Raw genomic sequence first — 16,616 nt, 5'->3', positions numbered from 1 at the left:
TTAAAGTTCAGGGGGAAATTGACAGCTCCATACAAGTTCAGGAGGCAAATCAACAAATACATCTCCTATAAAAGAACATATAAACCAAAACTCGTTGTCGTTCGACTATTAATATATCTATTTAGTGTTAAGTCACGATGAAGTCAGTTGCTTGAGCTCTGAATTATAAATGTGTATGAAGCCTATAATTGGACACCACATTTTCATCAACTGTCTTTCCACATTGTTAATTTGAGTCGTTGATCACGTAAGTCGATATTTTACTAATAAAGATGCTATATTGTATTTGTTTCTAATAATAGCAAAACATGTGTAGCAAAAGCTTTCATTTTTATAATATGAGAATGTAGCACATGAGATTCTATTTAAATCTAAATGATGTTATAAGCATTAAAGCTTAAAGCTGTCAATAATTAATAGGCACTACCGACTCTTGCAATCTCTTGATATGAAACCTCAATTTTTAAGTTCTTGTTCAGGATTCATTTATATTGATGAATGATATTAGAAGTGTTAAAGTTCTAAGTTGCTAGTAATTAATAGCCCACTACGACTGTTGCGATCTCATGATGTGAAACCTCAATTTTTAATTTCTTGTCCAATATTCATCTACAATGATGAAAGATATCAGAAGAGTTAAAACCCTAAGTTGTAAGTAATTAATAAGGTATTACTGGCTTTTGCAACACATGTTACTTATTCAAGTTTCATCCACTCATTCCTATAAAAGAACATATAAACCAAAAATCATTTTCGTTCGATTATTAATATACCTTATTAGTGTTAAGTCACGATGAAATCAATTACTTGAGCTTTGAATTGTAAATGTGTATAAAACTCGTAATTGGACACCACATTTTCATCAACTGTCAGAAATCGCTTGTGCTCATTCACGACTAATCTTATCATAAATCTTTCCATTTTTACGAATATTTGCATACCTATTTGTGAAATATTTAATTATTTATATGTTCTTTTACACAAAACGATTATATTTTTTTTTTGTGGAGATATTCTTAATTATTTTAATCGACATATTATAATTTGTTTTGGAAGATAATATCCACTATTTTAATCTACAAATTATATTCTTGAAATAAATGTTTTGTAGTGAAATATCTCAAATTATATTTTAGAAATACCCCTAAAAGTGTAGTGAAGTGAAACTAAAGACTCGAGGCACCGACCCGTTTTGCAGCTTTTGGTGGGAGCAAAGCAGCACATGAAAAAACACAACTCGTGAGAAGAAGTGGTTTAGATTCTACACGGACATGCATATGTTAAAATCCCTACACTTGTTTCTTATGCATGTCGGGGCCCCACCACATTTCATCATTCGGCGAGAATCAAACCTAAAACCTCACTTACAAGTGAAAAGTGAATAAAAATATCATTAGGCTGTAATGCTAAGTCTAATGATATTTCTCTTCATTTATAAGTACGAGGTTATTACAAGTGAAGAAGTCTTATGTTAGATTATCGACAACATCTGCCAACTAGGGGTGTAACTTGGGTTGGGCTAATCCGAACCCGCTCATGTCCAACCTGACTTTAAACCCAAACAAGTGAGTTTTTTTTTTTTTTTTGGTTATAATCCGCCCGATGTAAGATCCCACATCGCCCAAGGGTGAGGATCCTATAAGCTTTATATATATATTCTCATCTCTATCTAGCACAAGTCTTTTAGGAGCTCACTAGTTTCGGGTTCCGAAGGAACTTCGAAGTTAAGCGAGAAAGAGGCCAGAGCATTCCCATGATGGGTGACCCACTGGGAAGTTCTCGTGTGAGTTCCCAGAAACAAAAGCGTAAGGGTGTGGCCGGGCCCAAAGCGGACAATATCGTACTACGGCAGAGTCGAGCCCAGAATGTGGTGGGGTCCGGGCCGGGATGTGACTTGGTATCAGAGCCAATCTCTGGCCGGAAGTGTGCCAACGAGGACGTCGGGCCCCTAAGGGGGGTGGATTGTAAGATCCCACATTGCCTAGAGGTGAGGATCCTGTAAGCCTTATATGTATATTCTCATCTCTACCTAGCACAATGCCTTTTGGGAGCTCACTGGCTTCGGGTGACCCTCTGGGAAGTTCTCGTGTGAGTTCCCAGAAACAAAACCGTGAGGGTGTGGTCGGCCCAAAGCGGACAATATCGTGGTACGGCAGAGTCGAGCCCAGAATGTGGTGGGGGCCCGGGCCAGGATGTGACTTGGTATCAGAGCCAATCTCTGGCCAGAAGTGTGCCAATGAGGACGTCGGGCCCCTAAGGGGGGTCGATTGTAAGATGCCACATTGCCTAAAGGTGAGGATCCTGTAAGCCTTATATGTATATTCTCATCTCTACCTAGCACAATACTTTTTGGGAGCTCACTGGCTTCGGGTTCCGTAGAAACTCCGAAGTTAAGCAAGAAAGAGGTTAGAGCATTCCTAGGATGGGTGATCCACTGAGAAGTTCTCGTATGAGTTCCTAGAAACAAAATTATGAGGGCGTGGCTGGGGCCTAAAGCGGACAATATCGTGCTACAACAGAGTCGAGCTCGGGATGTGCTAAAGGCATGGGTGGGATGTGACACCCAAACCCAACCCAACCCAATTTCAACCCATTCATTGATTAGGTTGAGTTGGATTGATCATTCACCCATCCATCCCTAACCCAACGTAATCGACTAACCAAACCCAATCTAACCAGATTGTAACATATATCAATTAATGTTTATACTATACCCAAGTGAGCCAAGTCCAAAAACCAATGCCCTTTCTAATATTTTTTTTTTATAGTAAATTACCCTTTATAATTACTTAAGCTTTTAGGAGATAAGAGATTTTGATTAATCAGCTCATATTCATAATCTCTAAATCCTAAAATTTTATTGTAGATTGATTTATGAAATTAAAGTTAGCTAGCTTTGATGTTACTTAGCTTAATTTTTTTAGGAATTCTTAGAAACTAAGTTGTTACAAGATTAAATTGAAAAAGTTTGGCAATCCGAACCCAACCCAAGCAAAGCCTAACATAATTAAACCCGAGCTCAAATGAACCTGAATGAAACCCAACCCGAACTCGAATCCGAATTGTAAAAGTTGGATTATGATTGGGTTGACCTTTCAACCCGCCCGAGTTGCACCTACCGCTAACTCTCTTCCTATTAGATTAGATAATATCGTTCGTTAAAAAAATAAATAAATACATAAATGAATAATAAATTGTATAAATCGAAATAATAGATAACGAAATAAGAAGAACAAAACGCAGCGTTTCAGGGGCCTTAGGTTTTCTTCTGCTCGTAGAGTGTAGCGGATTTGGTACGGAGACACCTCGGCTCTGAGTAGCGAGAAGAGTCGAAATCAGAGAAGAATTTCGAAATCATGACGGGTAATTGATGCTAATTACACTATTTTTTGTTGTAAATTTTGTTTCTTTATCGATTTGATGAACTAAAAGGTCGCGATTTAAGTTAATTGTATAACTTTTAGCCGCCCAATGAAGCTGTATATTCTTAATTTTTTTTAATGTTGGGTTTGTAGCATTGAATTTCTATTGAAGAATGTATTTTAAATAGAATTTTGAAGTTTTCGATTTTTTTATGTTGGTTTTGTAGTTTGTCACTGATTTTGGTATTTTGGTATTTTAAATTGCTTTTTGTGGAATTTAAAGTTACCCAGAAACTCCAATTGCATAATTTGTTGTTATAATAAATGGGATTTTGTTGATATAATTTTTTTTTTTGTTGAGGTTTTCAGGATATGGGATTTGATCGAAATGTGTGATTTTTAGCAGAAGGCTATGAAATTTTACTAAATTATGTTTCAAGCTATGGAATTTACTTAACTGTGTGTTTTACTACTATGCTTAACTGTGTGTTTTACTACTATGTTTACAGACTATATACAAGAGCAGGAGATGGAAATTGAAGCGTTGGAAGCAATACTTGCGGATGACTTCAAAGGTATCTGCTATGTGGTGCTTCTGCAGACCAACATTTGTTATAAAATTTGTTATCTGTTTTCATTTTTTATTATCACAAGTAGTGAAATTAATAGGAATGTTCTTTACTGTTGTTTTCGATATGCCAGAAATACATTCGGGTGAGAGCGGGTTAAATACTTCCAAGAGGTGTTTTCAAATAAAAGTATCTCCAGTGGTAGGTATCTCCTTCTCTTGCTGTTTGCATTCTACTGGCATAATTGTTATAACAGCCTCATGTCAAGCCGAGAACGTTTCCGTCTTCACTAGACATATGTTCAGGTTTTCCTTATGTGTATTTCTTTTCTTTCTTTTCAACAGGATGATGAAGCAGATGAATTAACAACCAATCCAGGTATTTTCTTTTTGCATTATACGATGTCTTGAATGATGCCCTTGTGTTACTTCTTAGTTGGATAACCAACTTGATTTTTTTTATCTAGAAATGTTCAGGAGTTCTTCTTTTTTGACTTTTTGTATTTTGTATCTTTTACATTTCATTTGGACATAAGCTGTTTTGGAAACTTCTGTTTCAGTTCAGCTGGCTTTGATTTTCTCACACACAGAAAGATACCCAGATGAACCTCCACTTTTGAATTTGAATAGGTATGGCACAAAATCGTGCTATTCTCCACTCTTCATTGTTCGTAATGATGGAAAGAACTTGATCATTTTCATTGCCCTTTTTCTTCTGGACAAAGCAAATACAAGTTCTACTTAGTACCTTCTTGTAACTGCATATATAAATACTACTAAAAAGAAAAGAAAGAAGTTTGAGAAAAAATATTATTGTTCAGATATAACTGTTCCGTCGGTATTGTGTTATTAAGTAAGGCTGTGGGAAAGTCAGAAGTGCGGATGCATGATGCTTTATGAGGAACTATTCTAATGGTTGATTTTTTTCCCTCTAGTTTACGCGGTATACAAGGAGAACATCTAAGAATTTTGAAAGAAAAGCTTCTGCAAGAGGTAATTTTGGGTACTCTTTAATTCTCTATGCAGCTTTTTGTTGTGTCGTTTTTTATCTGTCCTAATACATGTAAAGATTAGTGAGCATATTTTTTATCTGTCCTATAGATGATGTGAAGTTATCTGATTTGCAGACTTTGATTCAATATCTATATTTTTACAGGCATCTGAAAACCTTGGTATGGCTATGATCTACACACTAGTTACATCAGCCAAGGAATGGCTTTCTGAACAATATTGTCAAGACACTAGTCTTGAGGATGCTGAAGCAGAAGAAGCAGCAAAGGATGATGTATGCCTTTTGTCCTACGTCTTCATATCTAATCATCTTGTGGCTATTTTCTTTCTTAGTCTCTAAGAATAAATGGAGTTTACGTCCTACTATTCCTTGAAAACTATACATTCAAGATCCCAAAACCTTGCAAACCTGTTTGACTCAATGTCCTTGGGAGATAGTTGAATGTACAATGTGCTAGTTAGTTATTCACACTCCGGTGTCGGTGTCGCTTGTATGTATTTAAGTCTTGCTGAGGCTTTTACATGTCTAAAGATAGCTGGAAGAAGTTAAGTCATGAAATCATTGGGGTTGTCAATAGAACTGCTAGCTATTCTCTCTAAGAGACCCTCTTTCTTTCTCCTTGGTCTGGATGAGTAGTGTATCTGGAAAGGTGAAGCTTCTAGAAGATTAACCATACTTTTTCAAAGGGTGTCCATCTTTTCTCTTCTGCATCTTGCAATTTTCGGCGTGAATTTGATGCAGTTGGTTGTGAATATTAGTGAAAAAATGCATAATCAGCTTCACACTTTCCGATGGGATTTACTTTTTTCATTCAAAGTTGCATGTTTGCATCTCTGGTAAGGATTGTTCACCTGAAAAAGATTGTCTCCAGGAGCTGCTTCTTACTTTCCTGCTCCTTCCTGTTTTAGGTAATCATACCACATGGAGAACCAGTTACAGTTGAAACATTTCTGGCATGGAGAGAGATGTTTGAAGCAGAGTTGGCCCTGGAACGAGCCAAGTAAGTATTATCGTTGTATAATTTCAATAAGGTTTTCTTCGTTAACTCTCAGTAATTTTGTCATTATAAAGCATGTGAAAGTGGGGATCACTAATATCGGTTCGTACAGATGTTTTTGTTTCTGATATCTTTTCACCAAAAAGTTCTACATTTTGGGAAGAAAGATCTAATTATGCTGGAGAGGCATGAGATGCGGAATTCATTTCTACATGTACTTTAGGACATTATGTTGTACATGATAGACATGACATTAGAGAGAGAAGAGACATATACAAGAGCCAGGTCTTTGTTTAGCAGGTTATGCGGTGGGATGGTTAGGTTTAGTTGTAGGTTCAAATCATACTAAAAAAGTTTGGTATGAGAAAAGAAGGAAAAAAGAAGCTGCGACGGTTCATTAGCCCCTTAACCAAGACTTTCCGTTCAAAAAGAAATATATAAATTCCAAGGAATCCTTCTTGAAAGTTAACAATTTCCCAATAGTAGATCATCATATATTTCTGCTTGAAGTCTTTATTTTCATTTCTGACGAATGGTGATTAATTTCCAAGGTTAATGCCTGACGCTGCACTTTCAGCACCCAAGGAAAAGAGGCTCACAGGTAGACAGTGGTTTGAAACCGGAAGACATGCTGTGGTAATTTATTTTACCCTAAACTTTACCTACATCTTACATTGTTCAGTTTTCCCAAAAACAAGTAAATACAGCGAAAACTAAACTAATGCGTTACTGGTCTGATTTGATGGTTGAGTTAGTTTCATGGTATATTATTTAGGGTTAATACGAGGGGAGGTTTTGGGTTATTACATGTGAGGATTTTATTGTTGGAACATATAATGGCTTAGTTTCAAAGAATAAAAAGTAATACGAGTGACTTTTCCTCACACCATAGAAAGGTGCAGCTCCAGCCTCTGAAGGGTCCGATGAAGAGGATGAGGACGAGATTGACTTCGATTCTGATGATTTTGAAGGTGATTCACTCTCCTTATAGCACATGTAGTCTTATGTTGATGAGACCAAAATCAGTCGAATCACTGAATTTTGTTGTGAAGGAATCCTTTGTGTTCACAATCTGATGAAGAAATCATCTTGTCTTGTGGTTAATGGCAGATGACGAAGATGATATGCTGGAACACTATTTGGCTGAGAAGTCGGACTCATCAACTCACTCTTCGAAGAGGGTCAATAACTAGATCTAAAAACAACAGAATGAGAGCGCATCATCTGATGAACAATGTGCCTAGTTTTGGCTGTCTTCATATGTATTTCATGCTTTACTTTAGGCGTCGAGGACAAAGAGGAGATTGTAGGTTTTATGACTATGATTTTCTTTGTAGAGAGCCGAGGGAGAAGATATGATGTTGCAAAATATAAAATAACTGCTTCACGGTTGGTAAACTTGTGGTTTTACATTTGTTCGAATACTCGTTACTCACAATTTGGATGAATTTTGATAGTGATATTTCGGTCATACTTTCTGAAGCTCAATACTTAGGGGGGGAAATTGGCTAAATTTAAAGTTCACGGAAAATTGACAACTCTATATAAGTGTTGGGGGGCAAATCGATAAATATGCCAATTTTATTTCCAACTTCAGTTCAGTATCCAAATATTCCACAAGACAGGCAATAAATACTTGATGAAATCTCAGCCGAGTCAATCCACAAGTGCTTCCTGCTATGAAACATTTGACGCCCTTCCTACCCCATCCCACTCACCTACTAGACAATTTTCACTTGCACTCCGCCGATTATAATTTGTCCTCGCTCTTTCCGAGTCACGGCTATTTCAACATTACACATTTTTATGTTACAATGGAACCTTGTATATCTGAAATACCACCTTGATCTTGAAATCGGCACGGTAAAGCCAATAAGGATCTACTGTATGCGCACCTCTGAGAATTTTTCATTCTTCATGACACCGATCAGCTTTGAGGAACATGGGAGTAATTGTACAATATTCTTCTGCTCTATACACATCCTTGATCAGTCATGGCTTGAGCAATAGTCAGAAAAGCAGAAATGATGGCTCCGTGGACCAAAGACCTGTCAAGCATGTAAGAAAAATTGCTTCTTGGAGTGTTTAACGTTAACAGTACGCAACTTTTACATAGCCAGCGCAAAAGTCACAACAACAACAGAAGCTATCTACTTTCTTCAAAGATTCAAGAGGAAAAGAGTAGGCAAGCATCAATACGATAAAGCACTTACTCAGGACTTTCTTTCTGGTAACCAAAGTCAGCCGCAGCTTTGAGGGTTCTCTGGTAAGTCTGTTTCATTGATTCCTGAGAGTTACGATGCAAATCAGAAATCATACAGAAAAACAAAAACATACCAGGTCAAACCTTCGAGAGCAAACTTTACATTCCTCTCAGCTTCCAATGATGAAAGTTTCGTATTTAAAAACTCCTACAACTACTTACTGTTAACATTTATACCAGCAAGATAAAATATACACAGCGTCACCTGTAATTTGGATTCAAAGTCCTCGGGGGACCAGTTCACTGAATTACACTCATGGTTCAATTCAAATTCTCCAGCAACCACCTGCTACCATTAATCAACAAGGGGAGAACATAAATTTAAGGAAAAGAAGAAGATAATCAGAAGCCATACTGACAAAAATAATTAAATTTTAATTCCCAAATGTCACTTCGTAGAATTTTCAAGCATGCTAAAATTGAAGTATTGAGCCCAAAACCAATTGGCAATAACTGGAGGCCCATATTTTCATATATTAGAAGCAAGCTTAGAATACCCGACGTGATATTTTTGTATTTAATGCACCCATTCACAAGGCCAAAAATGTGAATAAGTTATATTGGGTGATGCTGAGCATGAATGACTGAACCTAACGCATGGATGAACAGCCCCCTCTGATGCCATGTGTAAAAGGATAAATGAGAGCTTCCTGATTTCATTATCGAGAGAGATGGATTAGAATACTCGATGTGAGATTCTTATATTCTTAACAGAAACTTTGATGTTGAATGATCTCATGCGCTAGTACTACTGAATTCCCTTTTTCTTTGGAGTCTGGACCGAAGAATTCCATATTTTCATAAACAGACAAGCTTGGCTTGAACTTGGCATAAATTTGGACCAAACAAAAACATTTTGGACTAAATAAAAACATGATACGTATAAAGTTCATAATAGCATCATTCAAGCACATACTCCACCAGAACCAGCTGCCACTGCAGGAGCGATTAAAACATTAGCTTTTCTCAGAATATCAACAGCATCAGGTGAACAAGGCATGTTTGAACCTAGATACAAGAAAAGAACAACAAATAATAGGTGTTACAGGGCTAACGTTAATGATTATGAAAACAAATGAAAAAAATTAAAAAAAGACTATGCCAGTTGTTACCAGTAATCAATACCTTCTACTAGTATACGACATCCTGAATTAACCAGATTAATGGCATCAGTCTGATCAATTTCGTTCTGGGTAGCACAAGGAAACACAACATCACACCTTTCAGTCCAAGGTTTAGCTTCATCGTAATACTTAGATCGAGCATAAGTCTTTGAATAGTCTCTGCAGATGAGATGTAAAACCAATGAACCCCTGAAGGTAACTATACCAAGCGATTTGATAAACAGATGCAAAACAGATGACAAGAAACACAGACCTCAAACTTCTCTGTTGAGCTTTGATCTCCCTCAAAAATGATATTTTCATGTAATCAAATCCTTCATCATCCACCAAATAACCCTTCGAGTCTATATGCAATAAATTGCAGATAAAAGCCATGTGTGTTATTAAATGTCAATAACCAGTCTTATTCACTCTAAATGTTTTTTTTTTTTTTTTTTTTTGGGAAAATTCACTCTAAATGTTTACAACTTCGAAAATCCTAACTTCCTGACACAAAGCCCTAGGTAATCTAAATAAAGCATGGAACTAGAATATGAAATAGCCAATATTTCCGCATATAATAATTGTGGGGGGAAAAAGAATTTAACACCACATTCACAGGACAAGTACTCTCGCTCTTCATATATTTTCTCTTTCTTCAGATGCAATCAGAAAACTAATTCATTTTGTTATTTCGATCCAAATACAGCCACAGATGTTAACATATCATCTTTACAACCCAAGATACAAAACCATTCAAGGCCACAGAAGATACAAACAAACTGACTCCTAGCACACACTGGTTTTAACTTAAGTGCTAAGTTCATTGTTTTTATAATCTTTTGGATGAAGAAGTGCTAGGAACATTGTTGACAATATGATTGTTCTCCAGATCATTCATCACTATGATCACGTCAAACATTTAAAATTTAAACATTCTTAGCAAGTAAATCATGTCAGAGTTCAAGTAGTTACTACACATGACTGGTATGACAAATGGAAATTTTTTCATGTCAAACATTCATACCAGATATGTATATTACTAAAAATTTCCATCAAAAGACATCATTCAAGTAGCTCCAAAAATACTTGTTATAAGAAAATACCGGAAACTGTAATCGGAATCGCGCCATATGCAATAAGCTTCTCCAGGACATGCAATGCAATCTTTCCAGAACCACTTACAACACACCTGGAGGGAAATTTATAAAGACATCTTCAAAATAACCTTTAAGCAATCACAAATTATACATTCTCTCTTGTGGACACAAATACATAGATATGTATACAAAAATTCAAAGATATGTTGAACAGGATTGGATTCTTCAAAAGGCTACATAAACAGAAAGAACTCCCATGTGCTGTTTATGTCAATATCCTATGGTGTTTCGTGAAAATTTTAAAACTTCTGAAAGTTTGGTAAAAGGTACCTTAATCCTTTGAAATCTTTATTGAGGTCTGCAAGTAGGAGTTGTGCAAAGAAAACCTGGAGAAGCATGGGAACTTTGTTCACATCATCGGAAATGAAGAGGAAAATTACATAGGGAGCTTATAATACCCACAAAAAATAGACATATCTAGTAAGTTGTCACCAAAAAATCAAAAATTGAAAAAGAAAAAGAGAAAGCCTAAACACGAGCAAGGGAAAGTTGTGATATTAGTTACCAGTCCATATCCGGTAGCTTCAGTTCGAAGGCTAGAGCCAGACCAAAATATCCTTGGCCCTGTAAAACTTCCCTGCATAAGTAAGGCATGCATATAAAAACATAAAGACATTACTTAAGTTTCTTCCCATGAGAAACACTTAAGCAGAAACTTTACTTTTGTACAGATAGAAAAGAACACTAAATAGATAAAGACATATCACTTAATTATCTTCCCATGATAAAAAGATAAGCATAATCTTAACTTTCATACGGATAGAAACGAACAATAGACTTTGTCAGGATAGAAAGGAGTAATAGTCTTTGTCAGGATAGAAAAGAACAATAGGATTGTTTATTTAATTACTATTTTCCGAATTTCCATAACCCTATGGTCCTACATCAGATTTAGAAAAAGCAATGTCATCAATGGCATCTAGATACTAAATTACATCACAAAAGGTAAGAAGATAAATTCAGAAATAGTTTGTTACCGGTGTTTCTGGTACCTGAAAGTGACCAGTTAGACGTCTATATTGTCCAAAAAGGTATCCCATTTCTCGAGTACCAACACCCATCTCCTCTGAAGGAAGGTCCTAAAGTGTATACAGCATTAAACCAGACATGCATACAACACCGAAATTCCATATGGAGAAAAATATTATTTATGGAATGTAATCTTCCTGAAGTTACCTTGTCAACACCCAAATAACGATAAATTTCATTCATAAAACTTTGGCAAAAACGCATAACCTGCCATTTTAGAAACAATCATTCACAACTTCTGAGGAGGCTAAAAATGACGAATAACAACATATAACAAATTGAAAACTTTTACCTCATTATCACTTTTTCCCTTTGGATCAAAATCACTACCTCCCGCTGCCCCTCCAATTTTGTATGGTGACAAGGCATTCTTTAAAGTCTGTACATAAGGTAAATAGCACAATGCAAAGTCGTCACAAGACTTAGTCACTTCCAATCTGAAGGGTTTAACCTCGCCACTAGTATTTAGCTTGGTGTTCTTATGAGCACCAATCACTAGAATACACAAATCAACAGAGGTATGGGAAGAAAAAGATTTGGAAAAAGTTTGACCCAACCTAAAGAAGACAAGTCAACTCAGAAGAACTCAAGAAAACAACTAATACCTGTTCAAATCCAAGAAACTTGGCAATGCTCAAGTTCATAGAAGGATGAAACCGGAAGCCACCCCTACATGGACCCAAGGCCTGGTTAAATTGTACTCGAAATCCTCGGTTAACATGTGTCTCACCTCTATCATCCATCCAGGGAACTCGAAAAACAAGCGTGCGCTCAGGTTCTAGCAAGCGCTCCATGATGTTTACATAACTGAAAAGAGAAAAAGCCACTTAATAATTTTACAGAAATCAGAAATAAGACTTTGTTTTTGTTAAACAGCTTGACTAAAATAATACACCATCCGAAGGAAACTCACTGAGAATTTTTAGCAATCACTCTTTCTAAAGCATGAACCACTTCATGCACCGATTGTATGAACTCAACCTCATGAGGATCCCTTTTCAGTGCAGCTTCAACAATCGATCCAGCCGTTTTTGACATAAGAGCTACATTTAGGAGTAATTCCAAAGAAAAATCAACAAAACGGGAAAAAATATTTACAAATTAAAGTTTAAACTCAAAATTCATTTCTTTCAGTCATATGAAGGTGTAAATAATGTGCAAATATCAACAAATTAATGTTGACAACTCCATTTAATGCCAGAAGAAGTATTTAGGTATGTGCATGCTGAACCGCAAAAAATAAGTCAACTGAACCAAAGTTTTCATTCAGCAACGAGTTCAAAAATTACAAATCCCAAATGCAAACTTAACCGCAAGGCCCACTTTCATAAACATGAAAATTAACAATAACGAAACTTCACGAAAAGAATTTCCTGGGAGACACTCTGCAAATAATTAATGCAGAATTCAGATGGTCATTATTTGAAACTTCCAAAGCAAACTAAAAGAAAATTGAGCAGAACGTGCTAACCTTTGACATAAATGGGTTTGTCAGCAACGACCTTATCCTTGGAGGCCATTTGAAGGCGAAGTGCCTCTTTGTGAAGCAAACTATTGTTGTGTTCCTCAAGTGCGCTCATCTGCATATTCCGGCTGCCCTCGTTTCCATAGGGGTTTCTTCTATGCTTCCTACCATACTCTCTACACACAGAGCAAAAAATCCTAGCTGTCCCTTCCTTGACATCAACATAAGCCCATTTGTAGGTATCAGCCCATTCCTCTCTCCATCTTTTCACAACCTTTTTCTTCCTTTTTACTGGTTGTCCCTTTGACATGTCTTGATCATCACTAGCGAGTTGAGAAGCCATTACCATATTCTTACTCTCGTCATGATCCTCAACAGAAGGTTCCCGTGGTGGAACAACAATAAGGGGGGTGTTAGCAAATGAAGGATCGTCATCCCCAGCTCCAATTTCTAAATCAATCTCTTCCCCAAGCTCCCGAACCACTAAGTGATGCCTCTGTGCCTGCTGAATCAAGTTCATATCATCCATCATGGAGTTCATCCTTATTCCACTTCCTGGTAGCAACATTCAGCATGACAGTCTTAACTGAAACCCAAAATCCTGCTGCATCCGCTTGTCACGGAGAGATTTATTAACTCCTTTTTACAATTGTCTAAATGAATAAATTAGAAAACAAAATAATTTCACACAACAATATAACCAAAAAAAATTATAAACTCCATTCATTCACAACCTAGAACGTAGCAAACCTTACAACACTAGTAGCCACCAAGTTGAGGTTTACATTTCATAAGGTATGAATCAACATATAGCATGAAATCTTCTATTTATATTTTTCACACATCGTAACTATATTATAACCAATACAAGAGTGTACAAAGGCACATAAAATCCACGGCTATCAGTGCACGTAGAATTACGAAACCCTCGAGACTTCATAATTAGTTTAGCTGAACCCTTGGTTGCTCATACCACTTAGGATTTGTTCCCCCTAAAGAAACGAAAAAATCTGGTCCACTGAGCCTAACAAAGCATATGCATAACTTAGATAACAGTTCTAACTCCCTAGAAGCCAAAACAACAAGAACCAAAGCACCAATTCACAACATCATCTTCTCAGCTATCCTTAAAAACTCTATAAACCCAGGTAAAGTAACTAATCATTCAATTAAGCTGAAAACACATCCAAATACACCAGAAATCCAAAATTACAGACAAAAAAACATGAACTTTGAATTCTCATTCTCAGATAGGAATCAAGAAACCCCACAAACCAAATCCATTTCCAATCATCCCACAACTCATTTCTCAAAATTCAACTACACCCACACGTTAGTTCTCAATTTTAAACAAAGACCAAAATCCAGAAACGAAAAACGTCGTGGAGTACCGTGAGAGCAGAAGACGAAAGGATGAACTCGAAACGTATCAAGTTGCAGTTTCAAAGTTGGGTCTTTGAGCAGTTGTTCTTCTCCAAAGCTGGAACAAAGGGTCGCGGGAATTGTCGATGAGGACGACGCAAAGAGTGAGATGAACGGGTCTGTATAGTCGTTCGATCAGATTCTTGAGCGAGAAGAAGAGAGGGGAGATTGTATGGTAGAACAGTAACACAAAAGAAAAAGAGATCGTCTTGTTGTCTAAATTACCCGTTAACACAAAAAATTTATTAATCATTATTTAGAATTGAGACACTCGATTCTTGATAAAAATGAAATTGAGTTATATTATTAAGGCAAATTTATTGTAAGATTTAGTTAAATTCTCACCTTTTAGTGTAAATACTATCATTTATTTAAAATAAAAAAAATTATGTGCAATCTCACGTCATCATAGCATAGTCTGACATGTGAGTAATAAAAGAAACAAAACAGAAAATTTTGATTTATTGGAAATTACATTATTACTTATGAGAAAGAATTGTCTTTTCACTTTTTTTTTTTTTTTGGTTAAGGTTCACGCATAACTTAATCACGCATGAATATTTGTGCCCGAAAAACCCTTCACTGGGTAAAAAATCGAGAGAACTCTAAGAGCTCCATCAACTGAAAAACAACAAGTTCATATACAAATAATACAACCTCAAATTCTAGACTAAACTAAAGAAGCACCTTCTCGGCTTGTATTTCTTCAAATTAATCTTAGTCTTCCCTGTTGTGGCAACTTGAACTTTAGCTCTGCTCTTGTGGCATCAATGATGTGAATGAGACTAAGATGAGATGAAAATTATGAATCCAGCTAAATGATGAAATATCCATAATTGAACATTAATAGATTGAGAAGCTTGAAATGATTTTTTTTTCTAAAGATCTATATGCAGAGCTACAAGTTCAGATCAAAGATGTTGGAATCTTTACAAACATTTCACATGTAAACTAAACTAGGTTAATTGGGTAAAGATTATTGTTTAAAGTTGTCTCGTTAAATGTTATATACTGAAACGATAAGTCTAAGGAATACGTAATTAGGAGAATGTGATCTAAAGAAGTTAGATTTAGGAGACCATTCCCTTGTACACATATCCTAAACGTTCTTGACATAGGATTGCAAATTGGGCATTAACGATCCGGATAGATCAGTACATGCTATGTCTTCTCTCCCAAGAGAGTTGTTGTTCTTGAGTCATTAGTGTGATTGACACCAAGACAAGTATGTAGGTGCTCAATGGAGAATGAGTCCATTGAACACGATCAACAAGGAGTTCTCATACTCATGTCACATGAGAACTCATGATTGAGATAATGCAAATCCTTTGACATGATACATTATAGTTGTCGTGTGGTTAGGTCCTTAGTTTTTTACTGTGTTAAAGACATTCTATTTGAGAGTGTTCACGACATAGTAAGCCACTTAATCATGGGGCATGTGAATGTGCAACAAAAGATCTCTAACCTTCAAACCATTGAGGGAAAATACTCTATTATATGATTAAGAATCTCTGGCCAGAGTACGAATGAGATTTTAGAAGCCTTTCCAAATCACATTCAAGGTAATCGTATAGAAAAATAGAACTACTTTGGATAATAGACATGAATAAAGTATCAAACCAAACAATGTGATCAAGAGTATTAAATTAGAGAAAGACCGTATTGCATTTGTAATCCCAAGGTGAATAGGTTCTCCAAACCTCTTTTGATTAGCTTGGGTAGTCATGACATAATGTTAGGTGTCACTCATGGCTTGTGAGAAGCCTCGAAGATGTATAAACATCAAAGGGAGAATTGAAAGTAAGTTTCAATTCACAATTGATTAGTAAGATTTTTAATCGCCCACTACCTCGCTAAAAGGAACCTAATGGATCGCACACCGTGTAAAGTAGGGTTGGAAAAAAATCCCAAACCGAATTGAAAAATTCCTGAAACCGAAACGAAAAAATCCTAAACCGAAATTCCCAAAAATTTCGGTACCCAATACCGAACCGATCCCGAAATTTCGGTACGGGAATTGGCCTCAAGTTTTTGGGATTTTGGTAATCCCAAACCGAACCGAAAAATATATATATTATTTAATTTTTAAATATATATTTAGAATTTTAATAGCCGTTGAATTCTGTTGAGATTTAATCTCAACCGTTGCATATAAATTGTGTATGATTTATCCTTCTGGGTGTGAATGTATATATGTGTGTCTGTGTGTGCATGGGAAACGCAAAAAAGTTT

The 16,616-nt window shown here is 36.2% G+C and overlaps 2 protein-coding genes across 12 annotated transcripts; one reads left to right on the top strand and one right to left on the bottom strand.

The window, feature by feature from the left end:
- Window positions 1–3,222: 3,222 nt before the first annotated feature.
- On the top strand, window positions 3,223–7,337 carry LOC114822778 (uncharacterized). Its single transcript, XM_070816613.1, has 11 exons — window positions 3,223–3,363; window positions 3,872–3,937; window positions 4,065–4,132; window positions 4,276–4,309; window positions 4,491–4,560; window positions 4,866–4,923; window positions 5,087–5,215; window positions 5,851–5,942; window positions 6,491–6,575; window positions 6,832–6,910; window positions 7,050–7,337. The coding sequence occupies exons 1-11, from the start codon at window positions 3,357–3,359 to the stop codon at window positions 7,130–7,132; spliced, it is 771 nt and encodes a 256-aa protein (XP_070672714.1). The 5' UTR covers window positions 3,223–3,356; the 3' UTR covers window positions 7,133–7,337.
- Window positions 7,338–7,502: 165 nt separating this feature from the next.
- On the bottom strand, window positions 7,503–14,659 carry LOC114822777 (uncharacterized). 11 transcript variants are annotated; one of them, XM_029097922.2, is made up of 16 exons: window positions 14,351–14,659; window positions 12,966–13,563; window positions 12,408–12,537; window positions 12,100–12,301; window positions 11,787–11,873; window positions 11,642–11,701; window positions 11,443–11,544; window positions 10,971–11,042; window positions 10,736–10,791; window positions 10,412–10,497; window positions 9,580–9,670; window positions 9,328–9,485; window positions 9,119–9,210; window positions 8,408–8,488; window positions 8,153–8,226; window positions 7,503–7,987 (listed from the first exon to the last, which is right to left on the bottom strand). In XM_029097922.2, the coding sequence occupies exons 2-16, from the start codon at window positions 13,525–13,527 to the stop codon at window positions 7,912–7,914; spliced, it is 1,929 nt and encodes a 642-aa protein (XP_028953755.1). In that variant the 5' UTR covers window positions 13,528–13,563; window positions 14,351–14,659; the 3' UTR covers window positions 7,503–7,911. The 11 variants fall into 11 exon arrangements, with proteins under 11 accessions (XP_028953755.1, XP_028953752.1, XP_028953756.1 ...); XM_029097919.2 differs by having other exon boundaries at window positions 8,408–8,491; window positions 14,351–14,654; XM_029097923.2 differs by having other exon boundaries at window positions 8,408–8,491; window positions 11,458–11,544; window positions 14,351–14,654.
- Window positions 14,660–16,616: the final 1,957 nt, after the last annotated feature.

The sequence above is a fragment of the Malus domestica genome, chromosome 17 (assembly GCF_042453785.1).
Source record: "Malus domestica chromosome 17, GDT2T_hap1".
Classification (NCBI taxonomy): domain Eukaryota; kingdom Viridiplantae; phylum Streptophyta; class Magnoliopsida; order Rosales; family Rosaceae; genus Malus; species Malus domestica.
Note: the sequence above shows the minus strand (reverse complement) of the source record. Positions and strands in the feature narration are given on the sequence as shown.

Bases quoted from the DNA above. Each gene is read 5' to 3' on its own strand.
- LOC114822778 (XM_070816613.1), top strand. The intron at 4,924-5,086 runs GTAATTTTGGGT...ATATTTTTACAG, and splicing joins AAGAAAAGCTTCTGCAAGAG to GCATCTGAAAACCTTGGTAT. The intron at 5,943-6,490 runs GTAAGTATTATC...TTAATTTCCAAG, and splicing joins TTGGCCCTGGAACGAGCCAA to GTTAATGCCTGACGCTGCAC.
- LOC114822777 (XM_029097919.2), bottom strand. From the start codon at position 13,527: ATGTTGCTACCAGGAAGTGGAATAAGGATGAACTCCATGATGGATGAT. The intron at 12,302-12,407 runs GTGAGTTTCCTT...TTCTCTTTTCAG, and splicing joins GTGATTGCTAAAAATTCTCA to TTATGTAAACATCATGGAGC. The intron at 11,043-11,442 runs GTAACAAACTAT...TTACTTATGCAG, and splicing joins TTCAGGTACCAGAAACACCG to GGAAGTTTTACAGGGCCAAG.